This window comes from Fulmarus glacialis, unplaced genomic scaffold (genome assembly GCF_000690835.1).
Source record: "Fulmarus glacialis isolate BGI_N327 unplaced genomic scaffold, ASM69083v1 scaffold14363, whole genome shotgun sequence".
Lineage (NCBI taxonomy): Eukaryota > Metazoa > Chordata > Aves > Procellariiformes > Procellariidae > Fulmarus > Fulmarus glacialis.
In genome coordinates, this window is record NW_009202399.1 from 1 (window position 1) to 12,997 (window position 12,997).

General features: G+C 39.9%; 1 protein-coding gene across 1 annotated transcript in view; it reads right to left on the reverse strand.

Moving 5' to 3' along the window:
- Window positions 1-3,344: 3,344 nt before the first annotated feature.
- GINM1 (glycoprotein integral membrane 1) overlaps window positions 3,345-12,997 on the reverse strand; it is a 10,026-nt gene continuing 373 nt past the window's right edge. The window contains exons 3-7 of the mRNA XM_009574267.1: window positions 9,987-10,153; window positions 7,842-7,998; window positions 6,993-7,123; window positions 5,362-5,525; window positions 3,345-3,654 (exon numbers count right to left, since the gene is read on the reverse strand). Coding sequence (XP_009572562.1) covers window positions 3,546-3,654; window positions 5,362-5,525; window positions 6,993-7,123; window positions 7,842-7,998; window positions 9,987-10,153 — 728 coding nt within the window. The 3' untranslated portion in view covers window positions 3,345-3,545. The remainder of the gene's footprint in view (window positions 3,655-5,361; window positions 5,526-6,992; window positions 7,124-7,841; window positions 7,999-9,986; window positions 10,154-12,997) is intronic.

Genomic DNA, 12,997 nt, shown 5'->3' on the forward strand with positions numbered 1-12,997 from the left:
CCAACCTTAATGATTCTGTGATTCTAAGACACTGAGATGCAGATGTTGTTGAGAGCTCCTGAACCCCTGGGTGGACCTGGCATGTTGAACCCAGAAATGAAGGGAAGATGTTCAGGTGAGTATACAAGTGTGTGTACTTGTAGACTTTCATCTCCAAAATGGAAAGCAAATTTACCTCTTTCCTTTCAAAAGGATAGCCATATATATCAGAGTTAAGAAAAAGATGCAGTATTTTGAAGAAGTGGGTTCTCTTAATACTTATTTTTCTGTTTGTGTGTGAGGATGAGTATATAGCTGTCAGTTGTGTTGCAGGAGGAGATTTCTTCTCATAAATCAATTCATTGCAAGCAAACCAAACTATTCAATCTGTCACCTCAGTAAGATGGGAAAGCACACAAGCTTTAGTCCTTGGAAACTGTCCAGTAAGGGGCCACTTAAACTGAAAGCATGATACATTTTGAGAACGTCTAAAGTAAACCTCATTTTAAAAGCAGTAGTTCAGTTCTACAGCTCAACCAGCCCCATCCACTCTAAATGAAAATTAACACCTGGTAATACATGGTGGATGGAGGGGAAAAAAGTGGTGGATGCTGAATCTGTAGCTCAGAGGTTCATTTTGTTTTGGAACGCAGAACGTGATGACACCTACCCCCTCCAGTGGGGTTCCTGCATGGAGGGAAGGGCCAGCGCTGCTTACCTCCGTGTGTTTAAAAGGCAGAGAGACATTCTGAGGGCGAGACAGAACAGAAAGGCTGCAGGGAGAGCCACAGTTCAGGAGAATAAGAGGTAGGAGATGTTGCCTTCCTGAAAAACCTGCTGCCATCCTACAGAGTGGGGTTTTGGGGGGTTTGTGTGTTGTGGGGTTTTTTTTTTTTTTTTGTGGGGGTGGGTGGGTGTTGGTTTGTTTTCCCCCAGCTGGGAACCTGTATCCTCGTCAGCTCATGTACTGGGAAAATGAGACCTGCCATGCAGAACAGTTGCCCTTCCTAACTGTGTCAGTTGTGGTAAGGAGTTTTTAAACTGTTTTACAAATGGATCAGAGTGGTCCCAACTCACAGTAACACTCCTCTGAAACACATGAGACTTTTATGACTCAGGAAAACCACATACATGCTAAAGCAGAACACTAGTGCTGTAATTTTTTAAGACTTAATAGCTCCAGCTCCATAGCACAGCAATATTGTCAGGTAATTGATTTATTCAAGATTTGCACTATTTTTTTTTATTTAATTTCATTAACCTGATAGTAGTATTTCTTCCCTTGTGCTTTTTAACTTTGTAGAACACAATGCAGAAGAAAAGAGGATTAGCTCATGGAAATTAGCCAAGTTGTGAAGCCGTACCAACACTTTTTCAGGCTTAACCACTCATTTATTTATGTTGCAGCTGTTTCGAATCGAGTTAAATCTCCTTGTTGCTGTGCAGGTGCTTGGTTTACAGTTTCATAAGTAGGGATGTGAAGAGCACATGCTAACAGCTGCCAGATTTCCATCTGCATTGCAATTCATACTATGCTTGTGCAGTAAGGAAGAACTGTCATGTATCATGTCCATCCTACTCCTTGTTTGTTTGTTGTTGTTTTTTTTCTCTAAGAAGCAAAACTTCAGCCTTATAGATCACTTCTATTTGAACTATGTTAATGAAGGGGCCAGGGCTATGTTCATGAAGTGGAAAGAACGTTAATTTCCACATACGTGGAAAAGGAGTTTGTCTGCAACTGAACACTTGCTTCAACAGTTCCTCTTGTCTGTGCAGTCACTGGTCCTGTGCCAGAGTCTCAGCGGTTTCCCGTGTAGCCATGGATGACAACCGCCCCTCTGTCATGTGCTTTCTTTCACTACATTGCATTCTCAGTTCAGATGCCTCTGCAGCTCTGCCATCACCTCTGTCTTACATGGTTATGTTATCATGATGGTAGCTCTCTTGTGGTATGGTCCTGGAAAGCACTGCTTGGGGCTCCAGCGATGTCAGCCACTGCCACTCGTTCCAGGCCAGCAGAGTAGCTGCCCTGCTCGAGTGCATCACGGCTCCACACCCATCTGAAACACCCAGCCAGTTGTGACACATCCCCAATTCTGTCGTCCTTCCTCAGCTGGGTATCTGGCAAATGTTTGGGATCCTGCGCTCTAATGACACTGAGCTTGAGGAAGTAAACGCAAAGTACAAACCCACAAAGTCCTAGAACAAAAAATAAAACTAAAAAAAAAAAAAGGAAGTTTGAGCAGCGTCCTTTTTATCTTCTGCTGATGTATACCATACTGCGCTGCTGGATGGTGTTTTTTGTTTTGGATTTTTTCAAGGCAGTTCAGTGTTAGAAATGTTTCTTCTACCACTGTAGTGCTGTCAACTGCACTACAGTTGTCAATTGAGACAACTCTTGAGTTGTTCCTGTTGCTGTCACAGATAGCTGTAAGGACACATATCTGAATAACTCTGAGATCTCATTAAGCTTATGATAATCCTTCCTTAAGGGGGGAGGGGTGGGTGTGTGTTTCGGAAAGCCTAGCTTTCCTCCCTCTCCGTAACAATTTAAGCTGAACATGGATAATTCTGATCACTCAAATGATAACTGTGCTCAGTCTAATGCCAGGTAGTTAAGATTCTTTTTTTTGTTTTTCCTAGTCATTCTTCTGACAAACAATTTTTGTAAATAAGAACAATAAAAAGCTAAAAAACAAGTAGTACCCTGCATCTAACACACTTGGGAAGCTGCTGTTTTATGTAACTAAATATAGATGCACACATGAACACAGTCTAATAAACAATTTAAATGTTTATTTGAAAAATGTTAACAGTACAAATCAGCATGGGCAGACTGGGCCTACTTAGCAATAGTAAGCCAGTACTTTTGTAAAATTTTCTTTTTTCTTTTGAGACTTTACATAGTACTGCTGTCACAGATACAAAAAGCACATTGTTTACAAGTGCTAACAATTTTGGTGAGTGGAAGGGGCCATAAAAGTGTAAAGTGCTTGAAATATAAATCTGCCTTTTTAATTTTTGTTTTGCATATATAAAATGTCAAATTACTTGAGTAACACAAGGGTTTGGTAGTGATATTTTCCTTGCAAGGCACACCCTAAGAGACCTGAAACCAGGTTGGGCAGCTTTGTTTAGGCTTGCAGGCACAGCTAATGTTTGTGATACTCCTTTGTCCTTTTCTGAAGAATGCTATCTGGAGACTTCAGGACACCCTGAATTTCATCATCTCGCTATTCAGGATAGCTGACCTGGTTTATCTATGGGCGTGAAGGCAGCCAGCATCCTGTCTGAGGTGTGGAAAAGTGACTTCACAGAAGTTAAAACCAATGGTAGCCCTCAGGGTGGAAAGCTGTTTTATTTTGAAGCTTCTGAAAAGGCTGCATGTTTACAGAGAGGCACAGGGAAGTCAGCTTTGGGCCTCAGCCTGAGTGTCCCTTTACCAATTAATCAACTGACTTAGTTTTCTTAGTAGGAAACAAACAAGGTATTAAGATCAAGTGCCAAATTTCAGGTCAACTAAAAATTTGTTTTTAAAAAACAGTAACTCCAAAGTAAACACAGTATTAAGTACATGCTTCCTCTTCTAAATTATTTTTCCTGTCTGGAAGATCTGAAGGCAAGCTGATAGTAATCACAGGTACAAAGCTGACTTGATCCAGGAGAAGGATGCCTCTGAAAGGTAAGATTACCTGGCATTAGAAAGTGATAGACAAAACAATTTTGTGTTCTAAAAATTAGATTCATTCTTAAACTCCCCAAACTTAGTTTAAATCAATGCATCAAGTAAGTATTACCCTCATAATACCTCTTCTACGAAGCTAGAATGAAAACTTGATGGAAAGCTGGTTCCAAAATTACTAGCTGTGGTTTCAGAGGGGTCGCTTCACCCAGCTTCTACATCTGAAATACCAGCAGAGTAGGTTCTATGTGCTCAATTTCATAGTAGCCTAAAACTGTCTGCCATCAGGAGCTACTTTGCCAGGCTCTTGTACCCAATTCTCACATCTGCAACTGTGTTATTCACCAAATGAGACCTTCTACTTATTCTTGCTGGTTTGGAATTAAACCTTTACCACTTTTTACAGGACCACTTTATACAGGTAGCAAGAAAATGACTGTGTGGTTTTCGTTTTTTTTTGGGGGTTGCTTTTTGTGTGTGGGGGGGTTGTTTGTTTTTTTAAAGGAGGGGAGGACCATCCTTCCAGTGTTACAATTTCTTGAAATGCTCTGACAAGCCGTGCACAAGCCCCACGTTCTCCAATTGGAAGAGAAATTACTGCAGGCTGGTTCCTCTGCTCTGGACTGACCTCTACCATGGACAGGCCATCAGACACTTTGCTGAACAGTTTATGGGGATTAGAATTTTCTTCCTAGTTCCACACATGGCAGTGTTAAGCTACTTACTGCTGTGGGGGGTGCAAAGTGTTTCTTCACTTTTTCTGCTCTAACAAGTTAGTTACAAGAAGCACTCCAAACTGACTGCATGCTTTGTGAAATGTCAGGGGGAAGCATGCTCTCTTTTGTCACTGTAGTTTCCAACTTTCCTCATCTTCCAACCCTCCATTTTTCTAGCTCTGTCAGAAGGACTAAGGCCACTCGTATCCCTGGGTGGATACATAAATTAACCGCACTCAGGGCCATTCAGAAGCCCAGCTGGTCAGTTGCTTCAGATTTGAAGACATCGGCTGTGTTTGTTGTGGGTGATGCTACACTGTCAGTCACTTCTCCTGAAAGAATGTATGGTTCCAAGCATTAGGTCTTCCAGAACTGACTTGGGTTCCTTTAAAATGCACATGCTTGCCCATTCTATCTATCCTGATTTCTTAGCGGCAGTTACCAATTCATCTTTCCACCCCTTGTTTTGAGAGCTTGCTTCTCTGAAAAATATTAGTGTTATTGGTAATACACCAACTGAGTGAATAAAGCCATTTGCAGTCAATCAACTTTATGACCTTTTGCCACCAATGCTAGCACCAATTGCTATGGCTTGTAAGCTGTCTACATAGGTAGCTCCTCCTTGGAGAATTCCCATACAAATTTGCAAAGCCAAATTTGAGGCCTTTCATAACTACTTAACAACTCCAACACAGTAGGAATATGAAAAGATTTAGAGTTGTTGGAATTATTTAGCTCTAGCTTCTACCCTTCTCTCTCAGAGGGTATGGTTATGGTGTCTCATATTAATGGTGTCTCACAATGTAGTCCCATGTTTGTCTGAAATGCCCATGTGTCAAAAGGTCACTTGGAATGGAAAGTTACTGGCAGCCTTTTCACTGAATTGTTGCCATCATCTTCCTACAGAATAGGGCTGCTTCTTGAAAGACTTTTTAGTTAATGTTTTGCTTTCATCAGAGAAAAAAAATAGCAAAAATTACTTACTTGTTTTCACAGGAAGGGAAAATCACCTTTAAGACTTTGAGAATAAGAGCTGCTCCAACAACTCCAACTACAATGACTTCCATCAAACTAAAGAAGATGGGTAAAGATCGAAACCAGAACCTGCACAACCCTTTTCTCAAGTCTTCCACCCACTGGCACATCACCTGCAACCAAACAGGTAAAAATAAAAATATAGGTTGCAAAACATAGCGAGTGCAGTTTTTGTAGCTACTGGTGAATCACATTACATGGTGATAGTTTTACTTAAATTTATGTATGCTTAAACATACATAAAAGCAGGATGGAATTGACTGGTGACTCAGACCTCTTTCTTCTACAAAGTTTGGAAGGTTTAGTTCTCTGCTCATCCTAGCAGAGTTCCCTGAAAGGAAAGGCCATTTTGTAAAATAAAGGACACTTCAACAGAGCAGGTGAAGGGAGAGCAATTTTGGCCTAGGCATAGAGAAGCTATGATACCATGGCAGCGTACAGCAGGGAAAGGGTTACTGACAGCCCAGGAGAGGGGTAGCACCTTCTCTAGCCTATCTGTAACTTTCAGCTTACTATTTTGACCTTCCAGTCTCAGCAGTAGGTTCTAAAGTCCTTCTTTTGGCCAGAGAGGGAGGAGGCCATCAAGCCCATCCATACCTCATCTGGAACTGAAACTTCTCAAGCTGTTACTGTGTTTCTTACAGCAGGTGAGACCAATGGCCCATCTCCCAGAGGGGTAAGCACTCAAGCAGAGTCAGAAAATCCTGATGTAATTTAAAGCTAAACAATATTTGCAATTGTTATAAATGCTTAGCTTGGTATAATGTAAATATCACAACTCACTGTCATGAAGTATCTGTGAGGTCAGAACATTGCAGGATTTAGAAACCCATTTGATTCCTACTGGATTAAAAAAACAAACAAAAAACCAAAACCAAAAAAACAACAATTTCTCACCGCTAAGGGGTACTTTAGGAAGTGGGGTTTTTTTACGTTTCGTAGAGTATGTCTGTAAAAGTCTGTTTTTCTTAGTGGTTGGCTGTGAGGATTTCTTAGACTTCTGTGGAAGTCAGTTACTGTCAGATACCTCACACAATAGAAAATACTGGTCTTTAACAAATGTAAAGCAGCAAAACAGTACTCTAAGAAGTCAATAGGTTAAGTAGGAATGGCAAGTCTCTCTTCCAGAAATGAGTTACTACATACTATGTTGCTTTTTTTCAAATTAAAAATAAAGGACCAAAGACAAAGGCCTAGGGATGTTATATACCTTCTTACCATCTTTAAATGGATGTTGTGTTTGGTCTTTAAATGAAGAAAACCCACTATCTGAATCCTAACAATGCTGGGATTGTTTGTTTTGTTCTGTAAACATCCACAAAGGAGGAAAACATAATATTAGTATGTGTTTCTGTAGACAATACTAAAAATGGGGAAGGAAGTTTATTCCCTCAAACTGTAATACTGAATAACATTCAGCTCTATCTGCCACATATTATTACAACTTTTCCTCCTAGAAATGTCACCAAGCTGTATGCATTTCATCTCTGGGGATATAGGGAAAAAAACCTGCTTCTCCTTTTTAGACCAGTCTTTAAAGGTATATACTAATAATTCAAACAAACAAACAACAAAACTACCTTGTAAGAAGATGGAGGTTCTATCCTAAGAGGGGTCTCTGGTAACTTGCCAGGTAATGTCTCTTCATCTACTGTAGTTTCTACTTGCCGGATGAGGTACTGACTGGTAGTTTGCAGTGGATCTTGAATATCTGAAAAAGAAGAGCTAGATTTAGTGAGGGGCTTGCTTTTTATTTGACTCTTTATTCAGGAAAACAAAGACATGCTGCATTTCTATACTTATGGTACAGTTCTCACACATTTACAGCAAGAACACAGAAGGCTGACTTTTTTTTTTACTTGAGCAGTGGACTTGATAAGAAGCAGAAGCAGTGTTACAGTGCAGCCTTTAGCCGTGCCCTTAGCTGTAAATTTCAGCTGTCACTAGATTAAAAAGTGATGAACTAGATCAAAATATTCATCTCCTATGAAATCCTTGAGAGTTTTTGATTAAACAAAACTGAAATAAGATTAAGGCATCAAATAACTTCTCCTGCTTTTAAGTTATTCAAGTTTAATAACACAAAACTATTCTCTGGTTTGGAATGACCCAGACGGGTATTTCCTCTCCAGTTTTCTCTTTCATTCTCAGGAAAAAGGGGGAACTTTAGAGAAACTTCCATCATAGGACTGACAGAAAAATTTATTCCTGTGAGATGTCTGGGTTGCAGAATGTAGAAGAGTTGAATTTAAGTGTTTTAAAAAAAAAACAAACCAAAACCCAACCAAAAAACAAACCACATAAAACTTCCTTGTTAATGAAGAAACTGTTTCACTATGTAAAACACAGGAATAATGACGTTCTTTCACCCTTGTAAAGCAGTACATCAACTATGGATAAAAATATCATGTAACAGCTAAGAAAGATACCTTTTCCTGAGAGGTTGGGAAGTGTAAATAACATGTCGTTGTCCCTTGGGATGGAATACAGCATGCTCTCTTTCAAAGGGACAGTGTAGTTTGAATGTCTAAGTACTCTCAGGTCCTTTACTAAAATATCTATTTCTGTTACTTCTTCCTGCTGCTTCTTCCTGCGGATCCTACAAGAGATACAAACATGTCGATATTACTGAGTTTAAAGTAAGAGTGAAGTAGGCTGGCAGAGAAAACCAATACATCATAGAAAACTCCAAGCCATTAAGATTTAGACACACGGATGTTATAACATGAATTAGCATTCTTTGTTTTTACTTACCATACTTCTATAGACTATACCACATTAGAAAATATGCTGAACAGACTGTGTCTCTCTCTCCTGGCAAAAGCATGTGGTAGTCACTCCATGGGCTTTTAACCAAGTCTCTTACATAGCTCATTATGATCCTCTTTCAGGGTGGCATTTTAGGGCATGGAAAACTCAAGTACGTAGTGAAAGAGCACTTGCTAACACTGAAAGGTGTTGCTGAGGCAAGACTGACACTTCTGCTTTTGCAGTAATGTTGCTTTTTTTCAAACAACCGAAAGAATAGTTTTCTTCCTCCTCTTCCAGTGATGCACTGGACTCATTTCACTTAATAATCACTGCAAGCATCGCTTATATAGAACACATTCAACATAACTCCTAGTAACATCAATAACTGCATGGTGAGGCCAAGAACTGACAGAAATCCAGAGTGTTTGTGACCATAATAACAACTGCTACATAGAAATATAACTAACAAAAGAGGAATGGAGCATATGATACAGTTTCGCTCATGCGCGCAGAGCCGTAGGCTAACCAACGGCATCCTTTTGCTTAGAACATGCACAGAACAATGCAATGAAACAGATGCTCGTTACTGTCAGCTGATAACTAATGAGAAAGATGGAAAGCTTTTGACTTAAAGGAACAATTAAGGAAACAGCTTTAGCTTTCTGGTTGTTCTTACCAGGTCCCTTATGAAAATCTGAAATGCATTGTGATGCCTAGTTTGAAATTTGAAATACAACACTATTGTGTAACAACTGAACCAAACCAGGATATATTAGCCTCCTAACAGTGGGATAAACACTTCATTAGAAAAGCTTCAAACCTCTCAGTGGGATTTTTCATTAACAGAGTAAAATTTTGACATGATGCAGATCCCTGTAAAAAATACTACATGCTGAGCATGCAGTTAATTAAGGATCAATGATATCATCATCATTCTCCTTTAAAAAAAAAAAAAAAAGGCAGCAGAGCATAAGTCAGCTTCAAAAGAGCCTGACCACATGTAAGATGCAGACATGTACTGAAACAAAACTTTGACACTTTTGCTGGCTTCAGCAGCTGTATCTTCTCTCCAGAATCATTCTGGTTGGAAAAATAACTATACCTTATAGGTCATTTTGAGAACTCAGTTCTGCACATTTCAATCTCAGCTAGAATTGTAACCCCTCACATTCACTGGTATTTGTGCAAATACAGTTAGAATTTGGGTGGTTTTTTCTGTTCATCTCAAAATCCATGTTCACTATCAAGATTTTTATTCAAATTAGTTAATTATCTTACATGCAAAATAGTCTAAGGCTAACCTCTCAGGTGTTGTGGGCTTTCACAACAAGCCCACCTTGCCGTAAGTTTGCTGCTGCAAGCTGTTTCCCATGCTACATGCTTGAAACGCTTTGTTAGTTTGGAATAAACAATGGGGAAAACCTCAGGACTCAGAATAAGCCCGTGCCCCTTTTATTTATTTTGTACATTATTTTGTAAATGAAGTATTGCTTCTGAGTCTGACTTTGCTTGCATAAATGCACGTGTTGAAAGAGCATGTGGCAGAGTTAATGATATTCTAACAAGCTTAATGGAAAGTCATCCAACACTTAATAATTAAAATACAAATAGAAGCATTAAAACTTGAAGTCTCCTCATGAAACACCCCTGCTACTATACAGGCAACTTAGGTTGGTATTATCTTCCTCAGTACTGTGCTAGCTAGCATTAGATTATATACTTTGTGCTCTAATCACCAGCCAGACACTATAAACCTTTTAATTCTTGGTAACTACTTGCCCTTCCTAAATTAAAAACAAGCAGATGCTGGGGGGTTTTTTTACCTGTTTTCCATCAATTTCTGTCACTTCTTCCTGAATGACAATCAGCTGCAAATCAGAACTGGATGCCAAAGGCCACTCGTGAACCATGATGCGAACACTGACCGTTCCCAGGCGCTGCTGATCTGGTAAGTTATCCAAGTTTCCGTTCTCCGCTGTTAACAGATGATGTCAAAGTTTTCAAAGAGAAAACACCCCAACCAGAAAGCAGTATACAACCGTGGGGCAAACAGTTGCAACTCTGACGTAGATGCCTTAGCACACATAGCATCTGAACGGAAGAATCATTACAACTACAAAGGACCGCTAGCATCAAACCAGAGATGTCTGAACAGTTGTACAGAAGTCTGTACTATGCCGATGTTCTTAACACTTCCAGTAACTGCTCTTATAAGCAGTAGTAATCTGGGCAACTGGTAGAACAGATGCCATGATTTTTTACCAGTGTATCACTAACTCAGACTCGGAGCAGGTCTCATGATACAACACAGCAGACAACACCAGCACTGTATGATCCCCAGACTGAGGGAGCTTGCAAACAGTGTTGCATCCCTGACTTTGAGGTTTGCAATTAAGCATTCTAAGCAGCGCTCTTTGGCTTCACTGTTGCTGCATTCTTATTTTAGTTGTCCAAAGGAGTTCATAAGAGTAATGCCATAGCCCAGCCAGCCACCTGTGTAAACATCTCGATTCGCACAACATTCCCCTTCCTCTCAATGCAGAAACAAATATGCTCTTTTCCACACACACTGCATACACTACTCAAGATGAGCGCCAGTTCCCTCATACATGTTTTCTCTCCCCGCCCACCCCGTTTTCATATGTGACCGTGACGCCTCAAACTCTCTTCCTACCCAAAAGCTTTCAGCTATTTCAACAATATTCCACAAGTAATATTTCAGTAATATTCCACAAGTACACAGAGAACTGCCTTTCTGCCCTCGGTGTTTTTGCATAGAGTTAGTATCCCTTTCCCAACTACCATGTCTCTACTACAGACGAGGGCACGCTAGGACTGAAGTGCTGCAGAAGTGCAAGAGTGGAGGTGACAGATCTCTCCAGCATGCAGACAGCAAGGTCCATGAACTGAGACTGAACGGGCCCCTGTTTCTACGCCACTAGTGCTGTGTGTCACTTGCAGTGCGGAGCCTAAGAGGCAAGGTGGGGGAATGTCAGACGAGCGTCTTTCAGTTACACAGTAACAACTCAGTGTGTTCATTACTTTTATGCAACAACTCCTTTCCTCATAAAGCTATTTTGCGTATTTTAAATATAGAAAAATGCTTTTTGGCATCATTTAGCAATATCTTCCATTGTAAAAATAAGTGGCAGAAGGAGAGAAAGCAGTTAGAGAGAAAGGTTCCCTATAGGTGTGAGCCAGAGCACTAACCTGGTTGCTGAATGTCTTCTGACTTACAGCAGCAAACATACATTAAAGGACGAAAGCCTGAAAGATGCCAAGTAGCTGAAGCTCCCATGGTCCCAACCTTTCATGTGTCAGGCTGCTCAATCCCCACTACATTCAACAGGAGTGAAAGACACTCACGCTTCCAAAATTGACATTTGTGGGAACTTCAAGTGGGGACATAGGTGCCAGGCATGATCTGACCACAGTGTCAAGGCAATACCATTCAGGAGACTTGGTCTCTACTCTAATATTCAAGAGCATGAATATTTGGCTCAAGTTTTGTTTTTATATACATTCAGAAGTATTCTTCCCCTCTGTTAACAGGTAACAAGTATCTCGATATTCCTTCAGCATTTTACAAACATTATCTGAATCTATCATCAAGGATTCAGTAAGTAAATAGTATAAACATTACTTTACAAATATCACAGAGAGGTTCTATGCTGAGAATTCAGACCCAAACACAGGGATAGAGAGTTCCAGGTTCCTAGCTCCGAGGTCAAATCAGTATTTTTCTCAGTGCTTCAGATTCATGTTCATAATTGTAGTCACTGCAAGCTATACAACTATGATTTGGGAAATTAACAGGAACTACAGTAGAGTGCTCAGTATCTCTCAGAATTAGTCAATAAAATCATATCTATTTTTCTGGAGTCAATTATCTTGCACGTAAGTGCTGTTTTGCCATGGTTTTCTACCCTAGGATAGAAAAAATAGAATCAATATGAACATAACTGTCCCAGAAAGAGAGAAATGAATTACTGCTCTCCCTCTCCAGAAAAGAAATCGTGTCAAATTAATAATTGATCATGCTTGGGAAGGAAGGGTTCAAGAAACAAGGTCATGGCTCAGAGAAGCAATTTAGAAAAAGCATTAGTACTTTCTAAGCACATGTCTATAAGGAGAGGATGACATCAGAAACCAAGCTAGAGACTGACTACACTTGATCCATCAAGAGATCATTCTGAATACAACAGAAGCTTAAATCAAATGAGCATAATGGCCCTTGTTTAATTAATTATACAGTATGCTCCGTGTATCTCAAAAAAAATCACAGTACTTTCTGATCTTTCACAAAAGGTGTAGCATTTAATCAGTGGAAAAAATAGCGGTTTCAAGATAATTCGAAGTCATTAACCACTGCAGGACACTAGCAAAACTGCAATACTTGTGCTATAACATCCTATCCAGCAGAAACTTGTTTGTCACAGAAATGAGATAATTAAAAGATCTTCCTAACAATAATTCATACTTTTGTTATTGAATCTCTTTTTGGATACATGCCAACCAATGTAGGGACACAGCCATTAGCAGGGTGGAGTTGCATCCTTCTGTTTACATTGTCTAGCTTGTAGTGCAAAACATTCTTTTGAAAAGATAGGCAGAGCCTGGATTTCTGATTAGACCATTTACATATAAGCATGTGAACGTGACTTGAGAACAAGACAGTAAGATTTTTTCCCACCCATTTTAGTAGCAAAATTATCCTACCTCGGGAAATTATTTGCTTCTACAATGCTTAGGTTTGCAGAGTACGGTAATATGTAGTCATGGTAAGCTTTGGTTTCTAGATAAGAGGGAAGCCAAATAACCGGGGAGGGGGGTG